Source organism: Cynoglossus semilaevis, chromosome 14 (genome assembly GCF_000523025.1).
Source record: "Cynoglossus semilaevis isolate Cse_v1.0 chromosome 14, Cse_v1.0, whole genome shotgun sequence".
Classification (NCBI taxonomy): domain Eukaryota; kingdom Metazoa; phylum Chordata; class Actinopteri; order Pleuronectiformes; family Cynoglossidae; genus Cynoglossus; species Cynoglossus semilaevis.
The window spans coordinates 27,093,874-27,117,491 of NC_024320.1; the positions used below are offsets into that span (position 1 = coordinate 27,093,874).

Here is a 23,618-nt window from a genome sequence, read left to right on the forward strand (position 1 = left end):
GCCCCCGCCGGCGGCCCCTGGCCGCCGTGTACCGCCCCCTGCCGCCAGGTGGCGTCACCTGACGACAGGTGACGTCAGCTGTTGTATTACTGTGGCGTCAGTTGATCATTGACGCTTTATCAGTTAATTCAACTCAACTGTTTTTGTTCAATGATTGATTGATCAAACTTCAGACACTCAGTGTCTTCTCTCTCTCTCTCTCTCTCTCGCTCTCCCACCGATTGTAGCCCACCGATTGATACTAGGGACCGGCCAACCGATATTATCGGTCCGATATTAGCATAATTATGTCAAATCTGTAAGAATCGTTATCCGTTTTCCCTCTGGTAATGAAAACCCGATAACGCAATGTCTGGGTTTCGTTTCAAATAATGTCTTTAGGGGGAAAAATGGCTGTATGTGAAAGTGAAAGTCACTAGATGGCAGCATTGCGGCTCTTTATATGAATCTATTTTAATAATCAGGACGAGGGGGGGAGGGGGGGGGCAGAAAGTAATTTAGAAACACTGCTTTAACCCATCACCTTAGTGAGCAGGCGACACTTCACTTCCATAACCACCAGGGCACCACTGCCCTGTTATATCGGTATCGGTTGATATCGGAATTGGAACTGAAGTGTTTGGACGATATCGGCAAATCAGATCTGGACCAAAAGTAAATCTATCAGATATCTGTAATTGATTGGTTCACTCCATCTTCTCTCCAAGTAACTCATTCACAGTAATATACAGTGTAACAGACTTGTTACTCTTGTTGTTATAACTCGTTAGTCTAAATGCTGGTAAAGAATTCTTATCGTACCTCGTCTCTCTTCATCAACTTACACTTCCTTTACTGTTATCACACTGAAATTACGATGCAATTGTCTCGTAGTTTGGGATCTCCTCAGTGGGAGCACCAACCCACGTAGATGTTCGTGTACCAGATACTGGTGCGACCCCAACTGTAAGGTTAGCCCTGTGGCCCGGGGTAGAACCCCCCACCATCCAGTCCACAGCTGTAAGTGAAGCTGGGAACCAACGCCGACCCAGTGTTTGGTCAACGTGGCGAGTCTGCACCGCAGAGTTACTGTCATGTTTAGTTTGTCTCACCAAAGGCGGCGGTGGGTTCCAGTTCTCCGGTGGGAAGGTCGCCTCTGGTGAAGTCACGACTCTTGTCGTTGTTGTATTTGACGTTGAGCATGGTCAGTTTGGAGAAGTCGATCCGTAGTGTGCAGCAGCTGTTGTAGATGTTCTGACCGTCCAGCGACTGAAGGACAGGACGTCACACACCTTACAATCTGATTGGTCCACAGACGACATTCAAACGTGCGTGCGTGTGACTGTGAACGGGGGGGACGAGAGGGGGGTCTTACCGCCTTGGCGTGCTGAGCGTGCACGGCTTCGCTGTACTGCAGCAGAGCCTGGAACTGGTTGTTTCTGGTGAAGGTGATGATCTTCAGGACGGTGCCATATTTACTAAAAATCTATCAAACAACAGAGAAACAACATGAAGCTTCAACGTGTCTGAACACCACAGATGGAAACGTTATGATCTGAACACAGACCTGCTGCAGCACCTCCAGTGTCACCGGGTAGAATAAATTCTCCACAATGATCCTCAGCACAGGACCCTGACCGGGGACTAAGCTGCGTCCCTCTCCACCTGACGCCATGCTCCCAGTATGCATTGCAGCAGCACTGATGGCCTGCAGTGCTGCCTGAGCCCTCTGTCAACGGATGAAAGTGATTTAATATTCAAAGCTCCTGCAACATGATGTGTTCATATTTATGTTTAAACACACGGCTTTTTCCGGTGGTGGGTGTGGCCTAAACATTTGCCCCTTACTTGATTAGCCAGATTGTCAGTCTTGAGCTCACGGTGGTTGGAGTACTGTATGTAGATTGGCTGATTCCTGACAGTAGGCGTGGCCGAAGTGTAGTAGTTCACCATGGTAACCGCTGCTTCCTCGGAAGCCATCTCCAAAAAAGCCTGAAAGGAAAAGAAGTCCGTAAGGTGAAGAACACAAACTGGACACGGTAAGACTTTTCTGACTCTGTGACTTTGTGCTAATACGGTGCCGATTCAGCATCTGTTTACGACCACCGACCCCGTGACTTTGTGCTAATACGGTGCCAATTCAGCATCTGTTTACGACCACCGACCTTACTGAGCACTTCGGAAACAATGTGCTGAGTCAGCTTTTTTTTTTAAGAAGACCCTGGTTACTCAGCACTTCATAAGAAACGCCTGAGTACACCTGAGACTTTCTGAAGTGCTTCCTGCGCTAACCAGCAGAGGGTAGTAAAGGTAAAAACTCTGACTTACTGATGTGAAAACAGTGATGTTACGTTGTTTTATGTTTCTGTGCATGATGGGAAAAGAGGGTTTGAGTATCTCATCACCCACCTGATTTTTGGTCTTCAATGTGATCAGTTTAGTAACTCGGCCAAAAGGATGGGCCAGAGCAAGCACTTCCTGTTCAGAGATGTCGACAGGAAGCTGACGCAGATGGAGGACCCGAGATGGGATGCTCTGCGCACGCTCAGGAACACACAATCTACCCGTGCCATCCACTGGAACAACACAAACACGGGTTAAGTTGAAATCATCAAACGTGTCACGTGACTTCACTGATGGAGGGTGTCAGACACAGGGAGGCTGAATGAGTCTCACCTGTGGACAAATTGACGGTGCTCATGTTCGCAGAGCAGCTGAGAGAAGAGGTAAACGCTGACACCTGAAGACACGTAGAAGAATAACGTAGCAGGTGACTTTACGTTCTTATAAATGTGTTAGAAATGCTCATCGGAGAAAAATGAAAAGAATGAGGAAATAAATAAAAAATGTACACATTGACTAGTAAAATGAATGTATTTTTGTTATTCTGGTGATGGGCTTAATGCATGTATTTCAGAAACCCAAAGTGACATTAAGATATTATTATTATTATGTTATGATATCCATATGTGACACAACTACAGCTATTGCAGCCTTTATCGAAATTCAACAAAAGTAGGACATTGTATTTTTGATTTTTCACTCTATACTTGTCCAAGCTTGTGGTGAAATATTCATTGATGCCTATTTAAATAAATATAGCTGCTTGATATGTATATATATATATATATATATATATATATAGAGAGAGAGAGAGAGAGAGAGAGAGAGAGAGACAATCGAGCTGTCAACATATTCATTCTTATGTATTTTCACCCTTTATGGCTTGACTGACAAGCCGAGACACCATCAAAACCAGCTACTGTCACTGTCTGGGATTTTATAAGAGCTGCTGAAGACTGTCCTGGTCTGGGATTCACTCTCCGGTACATCAGGCCTCAGTATTTGGGGTAAGGTACTTAAACATCGTAACCTGCATGTCTAGTTTTAGTTCCTTTCAGATAATCAGTTGAATTCCGTTGAGTTAAAACGTTTTTAATTGTTATATTAATCAAGTAAATTAAAAACGTGACTTACGTGGGATTAAATCTGATAACAATTCTTTCTTAAATGTTTGTTTCATCATTAAAACCTAACGAGTGGATAGTCATTCAATAGCAAACATCGATTGTTTGATCGTCTGTTGCTGTTCTTGTGTGCGTTTGTTCATTCACGATAGAAGAGAACACCGTTCATTGTGTACGGGAATACAAATTACCGCGAGATCTTCAACAATCATTCGCCCACTGCCTTAACCGTTCTCGTTCGCTTGCGAAACCAAAACAAACCAAGAAAACCCCAACAAGCGGCAATTTACACGTACACACAGCGTACGACTTCGTGAGTATACAGCGCAGGGTGTAAAAATGTGCATCGTTGAAGCCATTACGGTCAACAAATAAACAACAACACGGAGGAGGCGGAGGGAGAGTAGACAGCAGAGGCTCACGCAGGTGCGGTCCAGTCACCAAGGAAACGCGAGAAGGGAAAGGCAAAGAAACATGCGGGAGGTGCAGGAAAGATTCTAGAAGACTCTTGCGCTCACCCTTCCATGGTCCACCAGGAGGAAGAGGAGGAAGAAGAGGAGAAAGAGTTGTTGTTTTGGTCGGCGAGCGTCCCGCTCCGCAGCCAGGCAGCGCAGAACAACGAGCTCACTTCCCGTTTGCTGACGTCACGGGAGAACATGGCGGCTGAGGGACACACCTCAAATGAGAGGGATCAATAGTAATCGATATTCGTAATGTGCGAAACACAACGTTATTACATATGTAATACCTTTGATAAACTAAATGTTGACATAAACATGAAATTAACATTTTATTAGATTATTTAATATGACTGCAGTTCACTAATTATTGTTTAACTAACTGAAGCATAGGGATCATAATGTACATTAAAACTGATCGAAGTGAATAATATACAGTATGGAAGAAGACCACTATATCAAGTAATTAATGTTTTAATGATACGACTTAAATGAAGTCATTACAGATAAACTGATATAAAATATCCAGGAAAATCAGGTACCAAGGTACAGGAACCTGTGACCTGCAACCATCCGGAGACAAGTGTATGTCTTCAACTCCTCGTTATTTAAGGGCTTCCGTTGTGACCATTTTTTCGACTGATTGAGGTACAGTTGAGCCTGTTTTTATCATTTTTTTTGGCTAATATGAAGTACTTGTTTTGCCAATATTACTCGTAGATAGCAGCTCTCCTGTCACGGTCTACAGTTGCTAAAATTATATCAGTCAGTAATTGCCTGAATTGTGAAATATATAATTCCACAATTAAAAAACAGACTTTTAGAACCTACACTGGGCTACATCTCTACTTTATTTCTCATATCATGAAGGATTTAGCTTCATATTGATGGACGACAAAACACACGTATTTATCAAACTAGCTACTAAGTGTAGTCATATTAAAAAAGGAACAGCAACACGAGTTGTTATTATTAAGATTTTATTTAGTAGTAATAATAACAACTGTTATTTCAGATCGTCGTCTCCAGTCCATATCGGACGTGACGTTTAGTGTCACTTCCGGTTGTCCTTCCAGTTCTTGTGGGTGAGAGGTGAAGTGTTTCTGTTGTAATATTTGCAGTGTTCTTGTTCATAGATTCGAAGTTTGAGGATTTTAAAGACAATGCTGCAAAACACAGGGTGAGTGCACACACGACTCCATGTTCTCACACACGAAACATGTTTTTATATTGAATTTGGAATTTACTCCTTCCAAGGAATGTTCTCTTTTGGACGATCTCTTTTTTTTTTTCGTCTCTTGAAAACATTGAACGACTTTGTATAGTTCTTGATGTTATGCTAACCAAAGTCCACGTATCATGAGCTAAGGTGTGCATGTATATATACAGTATGCTCTGTCCACGGTATAAGAGCACTAAAAAAAAAATAAAAAAACGTAAAACTTATCACGAAATAACGTAAAACTTATCACGAAATAACGTGAAACTTAACACGTAATTACGTGAAACTGAGCCAATTTTTTCCCCTCAGTGTGGCAGCAATACGCTTTCGTACGGTACACACTATTGGCACATAAGTACATTTATTAGAGCAGGAGTCACCAACCCTTCCGGGGTCACCTAAGGTGGTATGTTCTAAAAATAATACTAGTCAACAAGAGGGTCAAAAAATTGTACTGTTACTGTGTCTTTGTGAATCATTTACACTTGTAATGATATTCAAATGGGTGTAATGGCGATGGTAAGAAGAGTGTCTACTATTGTATGTCCCAGAACTGATTGTTATTACATTGTTTGGGAAGTCTGTATCAAACAAGTAGCTCTCTGTATTACTAGGACTTTGAAGTAGCTCTCAGTTTCAAAAACTGTCGCTTCAAAAAAGTTGCTTCATAAAACAGGTTCCTATGAAGCAAAGATTGAGGGGGAAAAAATGATGCCAAGAGTTTTTACTAAGAACTTTTCTCCAATTGCAACAATTGTAAACAAGATAAAAACCCAGACAATGTCAAAACTCCTTTTATGACTGTGTTTTTTATTAGGAAGTTAGCCGGCTGCACGCTCTTCATTACCGGAGCCAGTCGCGGCATCGGCAAAGCCATCGCTCTAAAAGCTGCCAGGGATGGAGCCAACATTATCATCGCAGCCAAGACGGCTGAGCCTCACCCCAAACTACCAGGGACCATCTACACTGCGGCTCAGGAGGGTGAGAAGCTCACGCAGCATCGAGGAGGATTGGACCACTGATGAAAATAACTCGTTAACAGTTAACTGAAGTTAAACTTAACAGTAGTTCTCAGAATATAACATCATGGAAATTACACATCTGTGGGCTAAAATAAAAGGTTGTGTTTCCACTTTGAACCAATTAGGAGTCAGATCTGACTTTGTGTTTGGTCTTTGTGTGAGTTGCAGTGGAGGCAGCAGGGGGGAAAGCGTTGCCTTGTGTTGTTGACATCCGGGATGAGAAGCAGGTGACGGAGGCCGTTCAGAAAGCAGTAGAAACCTTTGGAGGTACCGTATTCTACCCCTCACTCCTCCACCTGAAGTAAGTTCTGCAGTAACGTCATCAGTGTCTCTGTGCTCCATTGTCAGGTATTGACATTTTGGTGAACAACGCAAGTGCCATCAGTCTGACTGGAACTTTAGAGACCCCCATGAAGAAGGTGGATCTGATGCTGGGGATCAACCTCAGAGGGACGTACCTGACGTAGGTGTAACAATCCCGTACAAACACAAACTGTTTGCACCATGTCATGGGGTGGGGGTAGAGGGGGAAACTCTAATTCACAGTGGGCCAAAATTAAAAACTGGGACCAAGTTGCTGGCCAAACTTAATATTTATTGCGTAAATATTAAAACTGGAACAACTTAACTTAATGTTATAAAGACATTACATTTGAAATCAAACTCACAACAGTGGTGTTTGTCTCTTTATCTGTAGCCAAAATGTATGTGCTATAACATTGCACATTCACCGCTAATACTACAAATCTCTAGTACTCAACTCTCATACACATTTGATGTGATCTCGTGGGCCAGATTTGGCCCCCAGTTTCATAGAGAGAGAAACTTCAAACAAATGTTCTCTGAGAACAACAGGCTGATGTTCTCACTCTGTGTCTGTGTCTCTGTTTCAGGTCTAAGTTGGTCATTCCCCACCTTCTGAAGAGTCGCTGTCCTCACATCCTCAACTTGTCACCTCCACTCAACCTCAACCCAGTGTGGTTCAAGAACCACACAGGTACTACAGTTGGTTACAGTGTCAGCAGACGTCTCCTGTTTAGCAGTCTCATGCTGCTAATGCTCTTTTTGGACCATGTTTTAAAAGACACTCATTCACATGTGAGCAGACTTAGAATTATTGAAGCATCGAAAGTGAGCGTTGAAACATTTTATGGAAACAAAGCTTGTTAAGTTGGTTCATTCTGAATTTTTTTTAAATTCTCTTTTCATCTTAAATAACAATCGGAATTTACATACATCTCTAAGATGCGTTGGGTTGCATCATCAGTGATGTTCCTGGGGTCATCGAGGGTTTCAGGTCTTTTAACATCATACCCTTTTCAGTCCTGAATACCATCTTTGTTTTTCAGCCTACACAATGGCCAAGTACGGCATGTCCATGTGTGTTCTGGGCATGGCCGAAGAGTTCAGAGGTCAAATTGCCGTAAATGCTCTGTGGCCAAAAACTGGTGAGTGTCTGTGGCATGGTAATTGTCTAATTATTGTCTACCCTGACTATGCTAACATGCTAACCTCACATTCATTTATTTTTCCAACAGCCATTCAGACAGCAGCCATGGACATGTTGGGTGGAGAGGGAGTAGCTAAGCAGTGCCGTACTGTTGACATCATAGCCGATGCTGCCTATGTCGTCCTGTCCCAGCCCAAGGACTACACTGGTCATTTCCTGGTGGATGAAGATGTCCTGAAAGGTCAGGGAGTCCAAGACCTTGAACAGTATGCTGTGGAACCAGGTAGGCTGTGATAATGAATCACCGTATTTTCCGCACTATAAGGCGCACTTCAAAGCCTTTAATTTTCTCAGAAATCGACAGTGCGCCTCATGTATTTCTTCTCGTTGTGCTTACTGAGCTCGAACCGATTTTTTTCGTTGTCAAGAACTCTTACTCTCTAACGTCTGGTTGGTCAACAGGTCACCCCCTGCTGCCAGACTTCTTCCTGGATGAAACTCCAGAGACCCTGGTCGAGAAGATGGAGCAGCACGGTGAGCATCTGTACTACAAACAGTTGTACTAGAACTGTTCACCGTACAAGTTCTATAAACAGTACTGTAAATTACAACTAGCTGAATCAGTACTGCTTCAGAGTACAGGTACTCCTGGTACAGGTACAAAGCCTTACAGAGAGTACTGCATGTTCTACTGTCAACAGTACCAGTACAAATATACAGTAAAAAAACAGGCAGTACCTAATCAGCTATGACAAGTCCTGTAAGGTACTGCTGGTATAATAAGTACTGTAAGGAGTACTAGTGCTGATGCTGTTGACAGGACTACAGGGAGTAATACTAATATTTAAAATACTGTTGACACTACTGGTGGTATTGTGAACTGCCCTCTGTCTTCCCACTGCCAGGGGCAACCCCTGCCTTCAAGCCCCCATCCTCCTCAGCCACAGCTCCCTCTGGTGGACCAATAGCTGGCACATTCAGCATAATTAAAGGGGCCATCAACGAAGACGTGGTGAAGTCAACGCAGGGCGTTTATGAGTTCGACCTGTCAGGTAACGGCAGCAGTCAGTTCTGGGCGTTTATGGAGGTCCTGAGGTGGTGTCATTCATATTAACGATGTCATGACGTCATCAGGTGAACACGCTGGGGTTTGGTTTCTGGACTTGAAGAGTGGCTCTGGTTCTACGGGACAGGGACAGCCACCAGTCAAAGCTGATGTGATCATGTCAATGGACTCCAGTGACTTCTGCAAGATGTTTGCAGGTCTGCCGTCAACACCGTGACCATCAAACAAACAAAATATGACAATGGAATGAATAATCTATCAACTTTTTAAATTTATTTCAGGTAAACTGAAGCCCACGATGGCGTTCATGTCTGGAAAATTGCGGATCAAAGGGGACATGTCTGTCGCCATCAAACTGGAGAAACTGATGAGCCGCATGAACAAGGCTAAACTGTGAGAACCAGAGGCTCCAGGTGTGATCCTCACTGGTGTTAGTGCTACGTCTTGCCTTCACAACTGTAATGTACTGTAATATTAACAAGAACTGCTCGAATGCTACAAACAGGTGATGTCATTGTGGCATTAAAATAATCATGATGTTTTTTTTAACACTTTTATTAAACCACATGATTGTAAAGTGTCTGAGCTTCATGACTTTGTCACCTCTAGAACAACAGATGTAAAGTAATTAAAATATTACTTAAATGTGTCATCAATTAATTAACACCACCAGGGGGCCCCATCCTGGAGCCAAGCCCAGGGTTAGGGCTCTGCCCATGTGGGCCCTCCTCCCAGTAGACCCACCACCCGCAGGAAGGCCCGCAAGGGGTCAGTGCCTTGTGATTTGGGTGGGTGACCCCGACTGCCCTAACCTTGGACATTTAGTCTAGCTATGGGGACATGGAAGCACATTATTAGAGAGGATCGCTTGGAATAGGTCTCTCACTGTTGTTTTGGCCTACGGGCCGAATGGTAGTGCAGAGCACCCGGCCTTCCATCGTCCTTTTGGGGGACTTCAACGCTCACGAGGGCAACGACAGTGTCACCTGGAGGGGCTTGATCGGCAGGAACAGCCTCCCCGATCTGAACCTGAGTAGTGTTTCATTATTGGAGATCTGTGCTAGCACAATACTACCACCATAATGTCCATAATGAACACCATGTTCAAACGTAAGGGTGTCCATCAGTGCACGTGGCACCAGGACACCCTAAGCCGAAGGTCAATGATTGACTTTGTAATCGTGTCGTCTGACCGGCCATACACCTTGGCACCACCTGGTGCTGAGTTGGATCCGTTTGCAGAGGGTGAAACTGGACAGACCTGGGCTAGCATCCAACTTGCCGGGGTTGCCGTCTTTCCGTGCTGTCAACTGACTTTCCAGTCATCACCAAACTGTTCTTGTAAATGCCGTTGGTCAGGACAGCACACACGTAAAGGTAAAAAAGAAACGGTCCGAGATGAAGGTGGACGTGACAAACTGAATAATAACAATTTCTTCAACACTTCATTCTTTCACATTCACCCATATAACTGCAAACACGTTTGTGAGTTAATCCTTCTTAAGCGTCTCTGACGTTCACATCACTCTGATGCCTACTTGGGTTTTTTTATACATTATTAGCAGTTTCCCAGCATCAGCACTAGGTGTCGCCAAAGGCACGCCAACACTGGAGCTGTCGTGAGGGCCGCCCATTTCTCTACATCGGGTCTCAAAGGGTTTATGTAGCGTAAACAAATCAAAGGACAAAAATTATTTAAATGACCAAGAACTTTGGGAGAGAAACCAAAAGATTTGTTTTACCACCATTGGATTCTTAGAACAGGCTACTGAAAACAGAATTTGGAATTGCCTGAAACCCTCCTGTCAGGTAAAGCAGGTGCAGTCCTGAATACCATCCATGTGTGTTCTGGGTATGGCCGAAGAGTTCAGAGGTCAAATTGCCGTAAATGCTCAGTGGCTCAGTGTCTGTGACATGGTAATTGTCTAATTATTGTCTAATGAAACTGATGAACCGCATGAACAAAGCTAAACTGTGAGAATCAGAATAGAATAGCCTTTGTTGTCATTGTAACACGGGGCTACAACGAAATTAAGGGTCCTCCCACAGAGCCACTGTGCACCACAACAGGAGAAATATATATATATATATATATATATATTCAAGTCCATAATAAGTTCTTTAGTTTTAAAGCCATTCAGAACGGTTTTTAAAATAATGTTCAAAATGACAGATGTGCTTATATTTGCCAAACTTTTTTTAAAGCAAAACTCAGCATCTGGTTAGTGAATACTTAAATCATAATAATAATAATAATAAATTATTATAATAATAATTTTTCTCCCAAAGGTTTCCATAACTAAGTGCAAATAATCATAAATCCAAATAGATTGTACTGTTTAAAAAAAGTTACTTTCTGTCTCTGTAGTTAGTGACCTGCTCGCGCTAGGAGATTCTAACTAAAGTTACTAACTAAAGAGATTAACGTTACTAAGCCTGAAGAGGTTAAAACATATAAATGTGACTGTGTGTGTGTGAATGAACTGGACATACAGGTTTGGAAACGCATGCTTTGCAAAAGAGCTGTTATTTATATATGGGCTGGTAAATAAAAGTTGTTTTTCCTTCACCACTATTCGTCTCATTTTCCGGCAAACTCTGCATCAACTTCTGGTTGTAATTATCCAATTAGCAGCACACGCAGGTGTCGGTAGTTTAGGGGATGCGGTTATAATAATGTTCCAGGGAAGCACCTCGTTAGACACGGTCGGGTGTTGTTGCCGAGTAGAGAGCAGCACAGCGGCTGCATCATGTCTGTGGCTCCGGGATGGACGGTGGTAGCGGCGGCCTACGTTTGGGTCGTTTTAGTGACTCTGGCCCGCCATTATACAACAGAGAAGTTGGACCAGGGCGGACATGGAGCCTTGGACACGGTGTTCCCCTTCTCTGGGCCGCCGGTGGAGACAGGCAGCGGCGATAAATTTTCCCCAGTCCTGGCGTGGAGGTTTGTCCACGGTAAGACAGTTAACGTATCACTAACTACGTTTTTAAAATCTGGCGCCATTTTGTGGTCCAGCTCCGGCATCAAACCTAGTGTCTAACACAAGAAGGTATTCAACTTTTTTTAGCCCTAGTCTCCAAAATTGGGAAAAGCAGTAATTATATGGTTTGTGTATTATCAGAAAATCCGTATTTTTTTAAAAAAAGGAAGGAAAAAAAAACCCATGTCAGTAATTAAAAAATATTCTGACACGAGTCGGACATTTTGACTCACTCGTCAGTTTTTACTATTCTGTGTTCTAGTTTTTGTTATAATCAGATTAAATATTGTAAATTTTTTTTTTTTTTTTTTTTAAGATTTAGGTCTGGATTTGATGTCATTTCTTAGCATGTTAAATGTCTGACTTTTTCCTGACTTGTGTAAATAACAGGAATGTACCGTTACCACAAATCAGTTCTAATAAGTTTGTCTTACAGATCTATCTACTTTGTAGACAGATGAAGAGGAATGAGATTGAAATATATTTGATTAAATGGGAACAAATTGTTAATTTAGCTTATTTAATAAACTTAATGATAACACATTTATAGTTTAAGTTATAATTTTAGTTGGGATATTTTTTGCTACTCTTCACTCCTTGTACTATAATTTTAGTTGGGATTTTTTTGCTACTCTTCACTCCTTGTACTTTGAGTTTGTATTTGAATTTAAGAATGTTTGAGGAAATCAGCTGTAGATTTTAGTCGCTCATTAAAACTGCGAATCGCTCTGGGCCAGAACTTGGAGATGGAGGCAAGACGTCAGCATTTGGGAGTCCTCGGTATGGCTGTAGTAACGGATCGCTGTATATTCGGTTTTCGCTTGTTCAACATAAAGACCTGCAGCTGCCTGGTAAGTTTTATTTGCTCCCAAACTTTGACTCCAAATGTAATTTAACATGAATTGCAGTACTGTTTGGGATGTGAGAGTCTTGTAAGAGAATACTCATACTGAAGAATAATGCAGTTGTATTTGTATGTGTGATTCAACCCATTTACAGATGGGAGGCGATTGCTGTCCCTGTCCGACCAATGTCTCGTGACCTTTCGTACATTTGGGTCGTGGCAACTACTGAAATTGCCTTATAAGAGCTGCCATAAAGTTCTGAGGGTACATTATTTAATTCTGCACTCTACGTATTGACTTAAGTGATACAATGTCACTTAAAATTTCTAAAGCTACTACTTGAGCACACCTACGCACATAGCTTTGCAAGTGATAGCATAATTCAAACATTTGTCTGATTAGTTGTCATTAAAATGTCAACTCCTGAACTGAAACACTAAGCTGTAACGGTTGCTCTTTTTGGTTTTTTGTTTTAGACATCCAGAAAGAAGAGATTTTACCAGCTGAAACTGCGTTACTTTGACCATTTGCACCAAACAACCCTGACAGGTGTTGCTACTTGTGAACTACCAGTTCCACAACTGCAGCTACCACTGGTGGCATGCAGAGCAAGGGATGTTCTTGTAAAATTGCCTCCAGGAACAGAACTCAAGAGGGTGAAAGCACTAGATAAAGATGGCGACAACAAGAAAGTTCTGACAAATGTCACCATCTCCGGGGATCTGTTGGTGCAGATTCCACTGCTGGCGAAGAAGGTAAGAATGATCTAAAACACCGTTTCATTACACAGGAAATGGTGGCTAACTCGTGAATCTCTTGCAGTACTCTGTTTTTGAAGTACTTTATATGAATTTGGACAAAGACATGGCCACCACACTGGCAGTTTGTGTCCAACCAACTCAGAACATACAAGAACGTCAGCGACGGGCAGTGGAGCCTGATTTTTGGCAGATGTGGGATTATGACGACATGTACAGTGGAGTATACAATCCTGACACGACTGAAACGCCTGAGCCGTGTGAAGATGAAACCACGACTGAAACAACACGGCCGACTCAGGTGACGTTGTCAGATGAAGAAATATTTGAGATGTGGGATTTTGAGGAAATTCCCGATGGTCCGTATACCACAACTGTTGCCCCAACGACAACCACAGCCGTTGCCTCTACCACTACCACTGCTGCTCTAACGACCACCACAGCCCTGCCCTCCACCACTACCCCCGCCGCCCCGACTACCACAACCGTGGCCTCCACCACTACCACTGCTGCTCTGACGACCACAGCCCTGCCCTCCACCACTACCACTGCTGCTCTGACGACCACAGCCCTGCCCTCCACCACTACCCCCGCCGCCCCGACTACCACAACCGTGGCCTCCACCACTACCACTGCTGCTCTGACGACCACAGCCCTGCCCTCCACCACTACCACTGCTGCTCTGACGACCACAGCCCTGCCCTCCACCACTACCCCCGCCGCCCCGACTACCACAACCGTGGCCTCCACCACTACCACTGCTGCTCTGACGACCACAGCCCTGCCCTCCACCACTACCCCCGCCGCCCCGACTACCACAACCGTGGCCTCCACCACTACCACTGCTGCTCTGACGACCACAGCCCTGCCCTCCACCACTACCACTGCTGCTCTGACGACCACGGTGGCTGCCACGACTACTACACCCTCACCCACAGTCGGTCCCACTACTACCGCTGAAGCCTCCGCTGCCCCAACTACTACAGCAGTGGCCTCTACCACCACCACCACCGGCCCTGGCCCTGCCCCCTGATTCCATAAATAACATTGTCATTTATTTTTAATTTGCCTTTTGTCTTAAAAAAATAAAGTTTGTAATTTATTGACCTTGTTCGATGTCTCTATTCTTGTCATATTCTGTTTTTTTTTTTTTTTTTTTTTTTTTTTTTTTTTTTTTTTTTTTTAAAAAAAAAAGGAAAAGGTACTTAAAATGAATGCCATGTCCTTAAAATATTGTAATATAATGCTTTAAAAATTGCAGTAAAGGGTTTTTATTACGAGGGATTACAGCCATAGTTTACACCAGTCGTATGGTTTTACATTAAATAATTCGAAGGAAAACAATCGAATTGCGTGGAGGTAATCGGCCAATGGGAGCAGGGTACTTGGGTCACCATGGAAACGCGATCGTTTAGGGAAGGGCAGGAGTCAGAGAAGAGCTCGGTAAGTCTTGGGTTGTTTCGCTTATACCAACACGTGAACCTGTGACAAACGTAGTGTTTTGCGTAAACGAATGAAAAACATTGACGTGTTGTTGGAAGTTAGCGTTTAGTGTTGACGTGAAAGTGTTAGCGCCGTGTTTACATGTCTGTACGCTGTTGTGCGACCGCTGCACGTAACAGGAAATAGTTGACTGTTAACTAATGTAGATTATTAACTATTGTTGACTGTTAACTAATGTTGACCAATGAGACGCGTTGATGTGTTTATATTCGCTCAGTAGAAAAAAACAAGTTTGACTGCAAGAGATCGCGATGGTTATCGTGTTGTTGACGCCGTGTGTTCTGGAGAACCAACACGAGCGTCACTAACAACTACCACGACCAGGTTTAAACCAATGCTACTGTGACTGACAGATGCTCCATGTTGCCATTTTATAAACCACTGCCTCTTCACTTTGAATTGGAAAACCAGCTTCTTTTTGCAACGAAATGTGTCGTTGTCAACTGTTTTAAAAAAATGTTTTTCAACATATATTTACTTCTAACCTTTAATTATACGTTTTGATAAAATGCTACAGTAAGCAGACCAACAGATTTGGTATTGCAGAAATAAACGATGTACAACTTGTATGAGGATTTATGGGGTGCTGAAGGGGGCGGGGCTAGAGGGACCCCAAATAAAATTATAATGCAGATAAAATAATGATACAAAGTTGAATTAGAATCTATTAGAAACCCTGTGAAAAAATGTTTAAGTTGAATGAAAATACATAGATTTATGGAAAATGGCATCAAAAAATATTTTTTTCCCACTGTCTTCCTGACCAGCTCTATTAGAAACCCTGTGAAAAAATGTTTTCATGGGGCAAAAAAAAAAAACCCTAGTAGCAGCCCTGGATGGATGCATTCATCATTTCTCTCTAAAGTATTAGAAAATATTGTGAAACATTGGAAGAAAACTGAAAAAAAAAAACCCCATGATGTGCATTGTAGCTTTGATGTGATACAGGTGTGTACCTATGCACTGAATTGTCCGTTTACGCTGTGTCAACAGTGACTTTCAGAATGGCTGGGACGTCCAGACATGACAGAGAGATGGTGGAGAAGGCCAAGCGTCAGCTGCAGGAGTGTGATGACCCAGTGGAACGCCTCCGGCTGCAGTGTCTGACCCGGGGCTCGTCTGGGATCAAAGGTCTGGGCAGGTGAGTTATCTTTGGTCATGTGGTAACAACGTGCACCGGGATGTGAAGCAGTTTCATGCTCAGACATTTGGAAAAACATCACAGACATTTTTACGTAACTGCACATTTATTTATTTTAATATTAAAATTATTGTTTACAAGTTATTTATGGTCTTTAGAGTTTGCACAAAGCAAATAACCACAGGACATGAATGATGAGACCATTTTTCATAGGCTTTTTTTTCAAAGTTTTAATAATAGATTAATAAATGATTTGTGCAAGTTTTGTAACTAATCTTGGGGCATTATTATTATTATTATTATTATTTATTAACTCCTTGTCATTGTGACACACATCACTGCACACAACCAAATGTGACCTCTGCATTTAACCCGTCACCAAAGTGAACAGTGGGCAGTTTGTTGAGTGTGTGGGGACGGTGCCTTGCTCAGAGCTGGTGGACTCGAACCTGCAACCTTCCGGACCCAAGTCTGCGTCCTTAACCACTAAGTCACTAATACATTTGTTGTGAGGGGGAAAAAAAAATAAAAAAATCTTTTATTATTAAATTAAATTAACATCCCATAACATCTGACATGATTTGATGTTAAACCACTTCCTTCACTTGTTACATGTACCTGCAGAGGCTGTTTGATCTGGATCTGAGCCATTCGATTGGTCCGCTGGCTTTTCTTATGCAAATTAAGGAAATCAATACATTTACAACATAATGGAACACGTGAGCCTTTGTTTGGGCTTTAAATTTGTTTCACCAACTGTTACCACACTGTCTGTGTTTAGTTTATCGTTAACATCTGCGTTGATGTAACGAACAGAAAGCGTCGTATTCTTTATGGTACGTGTGAATCAAAGTATTGTTGAGGAGTGGGTTCAGAGCCCGGCGTGTAGACTGATGATTCCAGACTGTGTAGGTCTACATGCTGTGAACTGGACAAAACTGCTGAGAGACAACATTCACACGTAGCCTTTTCAAAATCGACCATTTCAGTTCAATCAAAGTTATGAAACGTCACTTACATTCAGTGTAATAGAAACAGTATATGTATAAAAAGGTTTGGTTTTGTAGTAAAAAAACAACGTACGACTCTGACGGTGTGCTGGGCTGCTGAGAAAAAAGAGGGGGGTGATTAAGAGCGACCCCCAGTAAAATGATATCACCGACGATATATGGATATATATATATGAGAACGATAGTCAGAAATACCATCAAAATGACCAGTTTCTGACCAGCTGTGTTAAAGGTCCAGTACAAAAATATCTTCATGGGTCAGAAAATAGAAAATCAACGTTGGTTATAAAGTTATAAAAGTCCATTTACATTCTGAAGAGAACAGTTGGGGAGTTGTTACAGTTTACATAAAAACAACTAGAATGTTCAAGAGTTTATTTTGTGTTTGTCAGAACCTTTAAGATCATGGACGATGACGAAAACCGCTCTCTGGATTTCAAAGAGTTCACAAAAGGTTTAAATGACTTCGGCCTCTTCATGGACAAGAAGGAGACCGCCGCTCTGTTCCAGCTCTTCGACCGCGACGGGAATGGAACCATCGACTTTGACGAGTTTCTAATCACCCTCAGGGTAATTGAACACATCAGCGGTCGCCCGCGTTCACTGTGTGATGTCACAGCGTTAATGTGTTTGTTTGGTTTTTTTCTTTAACGGACAGCCACCCATGTCAAAGGCCAGAAAGGACGTGATCATGCAAGCCTTTCGCAAGTTGGACAAGACCGGCGACGGTGTGATTACCATCGAAGACCTGCAGGGGGTTTACAACCCCAAGTACCACCCCAAGTACCAGAACGGAGAGTGGACTGAAGAGCAGGTGTTCCGGACGTTTCTGGACAGCTTTGACACGCCGTATGACAAAGATGGCAAAGTAAATAACAGATTCTCCACAGTCGCTGTGTGTCCGAGGGTCAGTGAACGCCACACGGCTGATATAAATGTCCGAGGGTCAGTTAAACCCGTGCAGACGTAGAAGTTTCTGAGACGCAGATGATCATGTCACCACATTATTAGGAAACAATAACAGTTTGACAGAATTCATGGACGTCTGGAGACGTGACAGCTGTGGCCGAGGGTGAGTGAAGGCTAACGAGTGTGTGTGTGTGTGTGTGTGTGTGTGTCGTCCTCTGAAGGTGACCCTGGAGGAGTTTATGAATTATTACGCGGGCGTCAGCGCCTCCATTGACACTGACGTCTACTTTATTGTGATGATGAGAAACGCTTGGAAACTCTGACTTAACGTCTCCCTGGTAAACACCACAGGAGCCGGGGCAGGAGGTGGGGCAGGAGGTGGGGCAGGAGGTGGGGCAGGAGGTGGGGCAGGAGGTGGGGCAGGTGGAGGTGATGGTGGAGGTGATGGTGGTGGGATCGTGATTTGGTCAGGACGTTGGTGTCATTTTGGTTTAGTGGTGTTTTTGTACAAACGTCCTGTTGACAATCAACTAATCAACCAATCAACTAATCAACCAATCAACTAATCAACCAATCAACTAATCAGCCAATCAACCAATCAATCAACCAATCAACTAATTGACAATGAATCATTTGATGTTATTTTGACACATCACTGTTTCCATCCGTATGATTTAAGAAATCCTTTGAACCACATGTTCAGTTTCACTAACGTCTCTGATGGAAACAGTCGATGGACGTGGTTCTCCGTGAACCCACTCATGCTGTGACCCTTGACCTCTGATTGACAGGTGACCAAAGACGAGTTTGTCAACTACTACTGTGGCGTGAGTGCGTCCATAGACAGTGACGTCTACTTCATCCTGATGATGAGGAACGCCTGGAGGCTGTGAGAGGGACTGCACCATCTGTTCATGTTTCTGACGTAACGTAGCTGCGGAATTTTTTATTTGTTTTTAATCAGTTTCTTGTAAAATAAAGTCAAAGGTTCGATGCTTGTGTGTGTGATGTGGAGCAAATGATGAGGGAAATGATTTTGTTCATCCACGTGTGATCTAGTACTCCACCACAGAGGGGCGCTGTAAAGACGAATGCTGATCTCGGTGTCAGTAAGTGGCTTTTTTTTACAGCGACAAAGTAGCGACGTAAAAAAAAAACAGAAAGAAAAAAGATATAATCGCTAGCGGTTAGACGTAACTGTTAGCAGCTTTACAAATGTTTGATCATGTGATCACTCGGTCATAATGAGGCACTTCCAAGGTCGGAACCAGGGGGCGCCGATTTATGGTTATGCCTCTGTTGTGAGTGTTCGGCAGTTGCTCGTTAATCTCCGATCGACGCCTTTGGTCGGAACTGATTGTTTTTAAAAAAGGAACTTTCTGAGCAGGTGGGAAACACAACGAAATGGTAGTTTCCAACACTAACTAACTCACTAACTAACTCACTCACTAACTCGGAGCTATCTGTCTGTCAAACTTTACAGCTCAAAAAAACGCTACATATGAAGCGGAAACTCCTGAGGACTTAAAATCGTACAAAACGTCGTGAACGCTGAGCTGCTGGACGTTTCAGCCTCGTGATGTTGTGATTCGTGGTTGTTGGTCATTACGTTGACAACAATCGTTTACCAACAGAGTCAACGTCACGTTGGTCCTGTTGATGGGACAAGAACACATTCTTAAGGTCAAGTGAACAGAGAGTCCAGTTTTTTTGCGTCCGTTTCTTCGTCTACTTGCTCTGGTAGAAACTGGACATGGTGACGTAGGCCTCCTCCTGCTGACCGGAACCGCCGCTGTCCCCGGGTCCAGCACCCGAATCTGGTCCACGAAGCGAGGAGGGACCGGTGCTCTGGAGACTGTTCTCGCCGTCGGAGCAGCTTCTGTCCAGCAGGGCGGCGAGCTCTGACTCCTCTGTGCTGTTGCTGGTGGTGCTCCTGCAGTCTGAACTTTGGGTGGAGCAGAGGTCTTCTGCCGGACCGCTGGACTCTGACGTGAGCAGTTCGATGGACGCCAGTGAGTCCGAACCTAAGGAGCCAGACTGGACCGAGTGACCGGGCCGGACTGGGTCGGGACGGAGGGTGTCAGGTTGGACCAGGTCGGTCAAAAGGCCTGGGTCGGTGGACTGGACCGGATCAGACCTGACGGGTTTGGTCTGCAGTGGAGCAACTCTGAGGGCACTGTACACTTCAGGGTTGAAGTTCAGCAGGAGGTGCTGTCGAGTCAAAAACAGCAACAGGAGCAATATGTTACATGTCCATTAGCATCGTGCTACAGCTAGCTAGCGGAGTTGATGGATTTGTTTTACAAAATATATAAAAAAAAACATCAACAACAACAAGAAAACTTGTTGTTGTTGATGTTTTGGTTTTGGTTTCCACCGAGGAATGGAAGTGAATTGTTGTTTGTTTTGTTCAAGTTTTTAAAATATATCGGTGATGGTGATTGGTTCCAGTTTTATCTTTATTTATAACGACCTCCCAATAAAGGACCTAATACCTTTAACGTGCAGTTAGCCTTCGCTGCCACTTGGATTAACCTCCAGAGTAAAACTGAGAAGCAGGAACTGGTCAGGATTATTTTTCCGATGTGTTAGCGATGTTAGCGGTGTTAGCAATGTTAGCGGTGTTAGCGGTGTAATAAACATAAGATGGCGGCTGGTGACGGCTCACCTTGTTGGGTTTGCACAGGTGCACCAGCGTGTCTTTGGGATGTGGGATGTTTGGCCACATGTAGGTGAAGATCCTGCAGCAGGAAAGGAAAAAAAAATTTTTTTTTTAGATCAAAACATTTCAGAGAATTTCTGTCCGACGATGAACGTCATACTTCTTTTTCCAAAAGATAACGAGGCTCACGATCACCACCACAACCGAAACAAAACCCAGGGTCAGGGTGGGCGTGGCGTCCCAGACGTCTTCAGACACCGGTCCTGCAGCTAGGATGATGGAGAGAACAGAATAAGACAACGTCTCCGTCTCCTGTCTCCAACGTCCACAGTTTGATGTCCCGTCCTCACCTTCTGGTAGGCGGAACGTGTACGTGTTGCTCCACTCGCTCCAGACGCCCTCTAGCTCCTTCAGCGGTATTGCTCGCACCTTCACAAAGTACTGGGTGTTCCTGTGAAGATGCAGCAGGTCGATCTTCAGGACGGTCTCGGACGTCATGTTCTGGATCTGAACGACAGACAAACACACCTGTGACCTCCGAGGTTCTGTCGCCCTCTCACATCACTGTCGCACGTCACATGACCAACCAGTTGGTGCGTGGAACTCCAGATCCGCAGCTGGAAGAGCTGGTTGTCGGTGGTCAGGTAGTCTCGGACGTACGGCGTGCTCACGTGAACGAACACCGCGTCGGACTCCTGGTGAAACGTGACGTTCCGCACGGAGGGAGATCTGGGCTTCACTGCAGCGAGCACAGAATCGAACCGATGTCACCGAGGTTTGACCAACGACAGAGTGGGGCCTCGAGATACGAACTCCCCGAAGTTACGATTTCTGCAAGATTTTCCTCGTGATACCAGGAAACATCCACTGTGTGGCGCTGTCTCCTTCACTGTTCCTCTCTGGTTATTTTTACCCATTTTTTTGTAACAATAATATAAATTGTTTTCTTAATTATTATTATAATTGTTGATGTTTAGTTTGGGGGCGTTAATTGAACTAATTAATAGTGTATTTCTGGGGGCGGGAACTAATTAATTGGTTCCATTGAAGAACATGTGATCGACAGGTATCTCAAGGCCCCGCTCTAACTCTCTAGTTCCTTCTGGAACGGTTCTGGTACTAACTGTACCAATTCTGTGTGAGTACAAAGACAGAAGACCAAAAAGGTCGTGACCTCTGGTCCAGGTCGTGACCTCTGGTCCAGTTCATCGTACTAACAGAACAGAGTGTTTACCGATCTTCTTCATGTCGACCGTGGTGGTGATGACGCCTCCTCTCCTCAGGTGAACCGTCAGGTTGAAGTTGCCCACCGGGGGCTCCTCGAAGCTCAGCGTGTTCCCAACATCCTTCACGCAGTTCATCTTCACCGCCACCTGTGTGTAGTCGCGGGCGCTGCGGGCACAAGATCAGGAGTGTGGGGGCGAGAGACAGATCTGACGGATGATGTCATCGCCGCTCCGACCCGTGTCTTACCACAGACTGTACTGTATATATACACACATTCAAATTGTTGCACAAAAAATACAAACATATAGTGCAGTAATTATTTAAATATATATTCAAATTTGAATATTTGAAGATATATATATATTCAATACATACATACATTTAGATATATACACATACATGCACATATATGTACATACATATATTCAAAATGTTGCACAAAAAATACAAACAAATTTAAATATATTTATATTCAACTTAATTTGAATATGTATATACATATATATGTGTATATATGTTTATTTACGAATACATACATATATACACATATATGTTTACACATTCATCCTGACGATGCCGTCTGGTTCCTCTTCGCCGTCCTCATCTTCCTCGTCCTCGCTGCGTCGTCCTGTCAGCAGCTCGCACGACAGCGCGTTTCCTTCCCTGGCGATGTCTGCGCTGCAGCTGAGGCCGCGCTGTTCTGTCGGGAAACGTGCGCGACAAAGACGTGTCATAGTACCAAGGTATGTATACAGGATATGTATGTATATATGTGTATATATATTACATATACATGTATATATTTAGATATATGTATTCAAATATTCAACTTAATAGACTATTTATGTCTATACATATATATGTGTTTTTTACATAGACATACATATACACACATATATGTACATATATGTGTGTATATATGTATTCAGACTCGTATGACAGTCAGGAGTGTGCGTTACCTTTGTTCCCACGTCCGTCTCCACTCTGAGCCGCGGCCACCGTCAGCAGCAGCAGCAGCAGCAGCAGCAGCGTCTCAGACCTCCTCCACGGAGACATGATGTTGTCCTCTGTGTCTCAGCGTCTCTGCTGCAGCTCTTTAGTCTGAGAGGGAAACAGGAGGAGGAGGAGGAGCAGCAGCAGCAGTGACAGGATGTTATTTAAACAACAGCAGCAACAGCAGCAGCAGCAGCAGGCACAGCAGGCGGGCGGCTCAGACCATTTGTAAAAATTAGGTGTGGTTTTTATTTTTTAAAAAGCTCCTGACACACAGAGCATGCAGGGGGCGCTCACTGTCCCGTGAGCGCCCCCTGCATGCTCCATCCAAAAACCATGTCTTACTGAATTCTACATGCATCGAGGTCAAAGGCCAAAAGTCGGACCAAGAAAAAAAAACACAATAAATAAAACAAATATGTCGAATGTGTCGGAGGTTTTATTGAACACGGAGCGACATTTAAAACGAGGACAACGCGACTCAAACGTAGACTGAACTGATACCATCTGTAGACGACTCACACGGAACCATGACCACATTTGAACCTGACGTCATGTTAACCATCGAGTGCAGTGGTCACGTTCTGACCGGGGGTGGAGGTGGACATGACACGGGCAGGCTGAGAGTGTGACGGGGGGGAAGGAGTTAGAGGGTTAAAGGTCGCTCTGCTCTGCACCTCCCCCCTCTCTCTCTCTCCCTCCTCCCCCTCCTCTCTTCAACTGCAGGATTGATAAATCCACGGTCAGCGCTCTGAGAGCTCGGTGAGTGAATCCTGATGTGGGTGGAGCCTAAACTGAAGGCTCCACCCAGGGTCATTGTTTTCATAACGCTTGGTAAAATGTCTAGTAGTTATAAACGCAGCCAGTAGGTGGCAGAAATGCAACATCCAGTACAGTATCGTGCAACAGTGCATGATGGGAACTC

General features: G+C 43.8%; 5 protein-coding genes across 11 annotated transcripts in view; 3 read left to right on the forward strand and 2 right to left on the reverse strand.

Moving 5' to 3' along the window:
• LOC103390366 (polypyrimidine tract-binding protein 3) overlaps positions 1-4,783 on the reverse strand; it is an 11,003-nt gene extending 6,220 nt beyond the window's left edge. For 2 of the 3 annotated variants that reach the window (XM_025062515.1, XM_008326195.3), the window contains exons 1-7: positions 3,965-4,783; positions 2,656-2,719; positions 2,389-2,555; positions 1,828-1,971; positions 1,547-1,708; positions 1,355-1,465; positions 1,092-1,248 (exon numbers count right to left, since the gene is read on the reverse strand). In XM_025062515.1, the coding sequence (XP_024918283.1) occupies positions 1,092-1,248; positions 1,355-1,465; positions 1,547-1,708; positions 1,828-1,971; positions 2,389-2,555; positions 2,656-2,680 (766 nt within the window). In that variant the 5' untranslated portion in view covers positions 2,681-2,719; positions 3,965-4,783. The remainder of the gene's footprint in view (positions 1-1,091; positions 1,249-1,354; positions 1,466-1,546; positions 1,709-1,827; positions 1,972-2,388; positions 2,556-2,655; positions 2,720-3,964) is intronic. The other variant, XM_025062516.1, reaches the window with a different exon arrangement.
• Positions 4,784-4,931: 148 nt separating this feature from the next.
• Positions 4,932-9,244, forward strand: hsdl2 (hydroxysteroid dehydrogenase like 2). The gene is made up of 11 exons (XM_008326199.3): positions 4,932-5,084; positions 5,944-6,107; positions 6,317-6,415; positions 6,497-6,611; positions 7,042-7,145; positions 7,498-7,596; positions 7,687-7,881; positions 8,061-8,132; positions 8,504-8,650; positions 8,733-8,861; positions 8,946-9,244. The coding sequence occupies exons 1-11, from the start codon at positions 5,068-5,070 to the stop codon at positions 9,059-9,061; spliced, it is 1,257 nt and encodes a 418-aa protein (XP_008324421.1). The 5' UTR covers positions 4,932-5,067; the 3' UTR covers positions 9,062-9,244.
• A 2,102-nt stretch (positions 9,245-11,346) lies between these two features.
• LOC103390386 (general transcriptional corepressor trfA-like) lies at positions 11,347-14,360 on the forward strand. Its single transcript, XM_025062727.1, has 5 exons — positions 11,347-11,619; positions 12,383-12,496; positions 12,645-12,754; positions 12,967-13,245; positions 13,313-14,360. Exons 1-5 carry the CDS (start codon positions 11,415-11,417, stop codon positions 14,279-14,281), a joined length of 1,677 nt encoding a protein of 558 aa, XP_024918495.1. The 5' UTR covers positions 11,347-11,414; the 3' UTR covers positions 14,282-14,360.
• Positions 14,361-14,643: 283 nt separating this feature from the next.
• On the forward strand, positions 14,644-18,974 carry capslb (calcyphosine-like b). 5 transcript variants are annotated; one of them, XR_003051707.1, is made up of 6 exons: positions 14,644-14,691; positions 15,745-15,892; positions 17,295-17,472; positions 17,561-17,770; positions 18,033-18,189; positions 18,603-18,974. XR_003051707.1 is itself a non-coding variant. In XM_025062214.1 (6 exons), the coding sequence occupies exons 2-5, from the start codon at positions 15,756-15,758 to the stop codon at positions 18,132-18,134; spliced, it is 627 nt and encodes a 208-aa protein (XP_024917982.1). In that variant the 5' UTR covers positions 14,644-14,691; positions 15,745-15,755; the 3' UTR covers positions 18,135-18,177; positions 18,603-18,974. The 5 variants fall into 5 exon arrangements, 3 of the variants coding, with proteins under 3 accessions (XP_024917982.1, XP_008324423.1, XP_008324425.1); XR_003051706.1 differs by having other exon boundaries at positions 18,033-18,201; positions 18,603-18,717; XM_025062214.1 differs by having other exon boundaries at positions 18,033-18,177.
• Positions 18,916-23,249, reverse strand: il7r (interleukin 7 receptor). The gene is made up of 10 exons (XM_025062072.1): positions 23,216-23,249; positions 22,876-22,909; positions 22,660-22,730; positions 22,257-22,400; positions 21,708-21,866; positions 21,061-21,212; positions 20,824-20,980; positions 20,634-20,742; positions 20,480-20,552; positions 18,916-20,022 (listed from the first exon to the last, which is right to left on the reverse strand). Exons 1-10 carry the CDS (start codon positions 23,247-23,249, stop codon positions 19,540-19,542), a joined length of 1,416 nt encoding a protein of 471 aa, XP_024917840.1. The 3' UTR covers positions 18,916-19,539.
• Between the last annotated feature and the right edge of the window lie 369 nt (positions 23,250-23,618).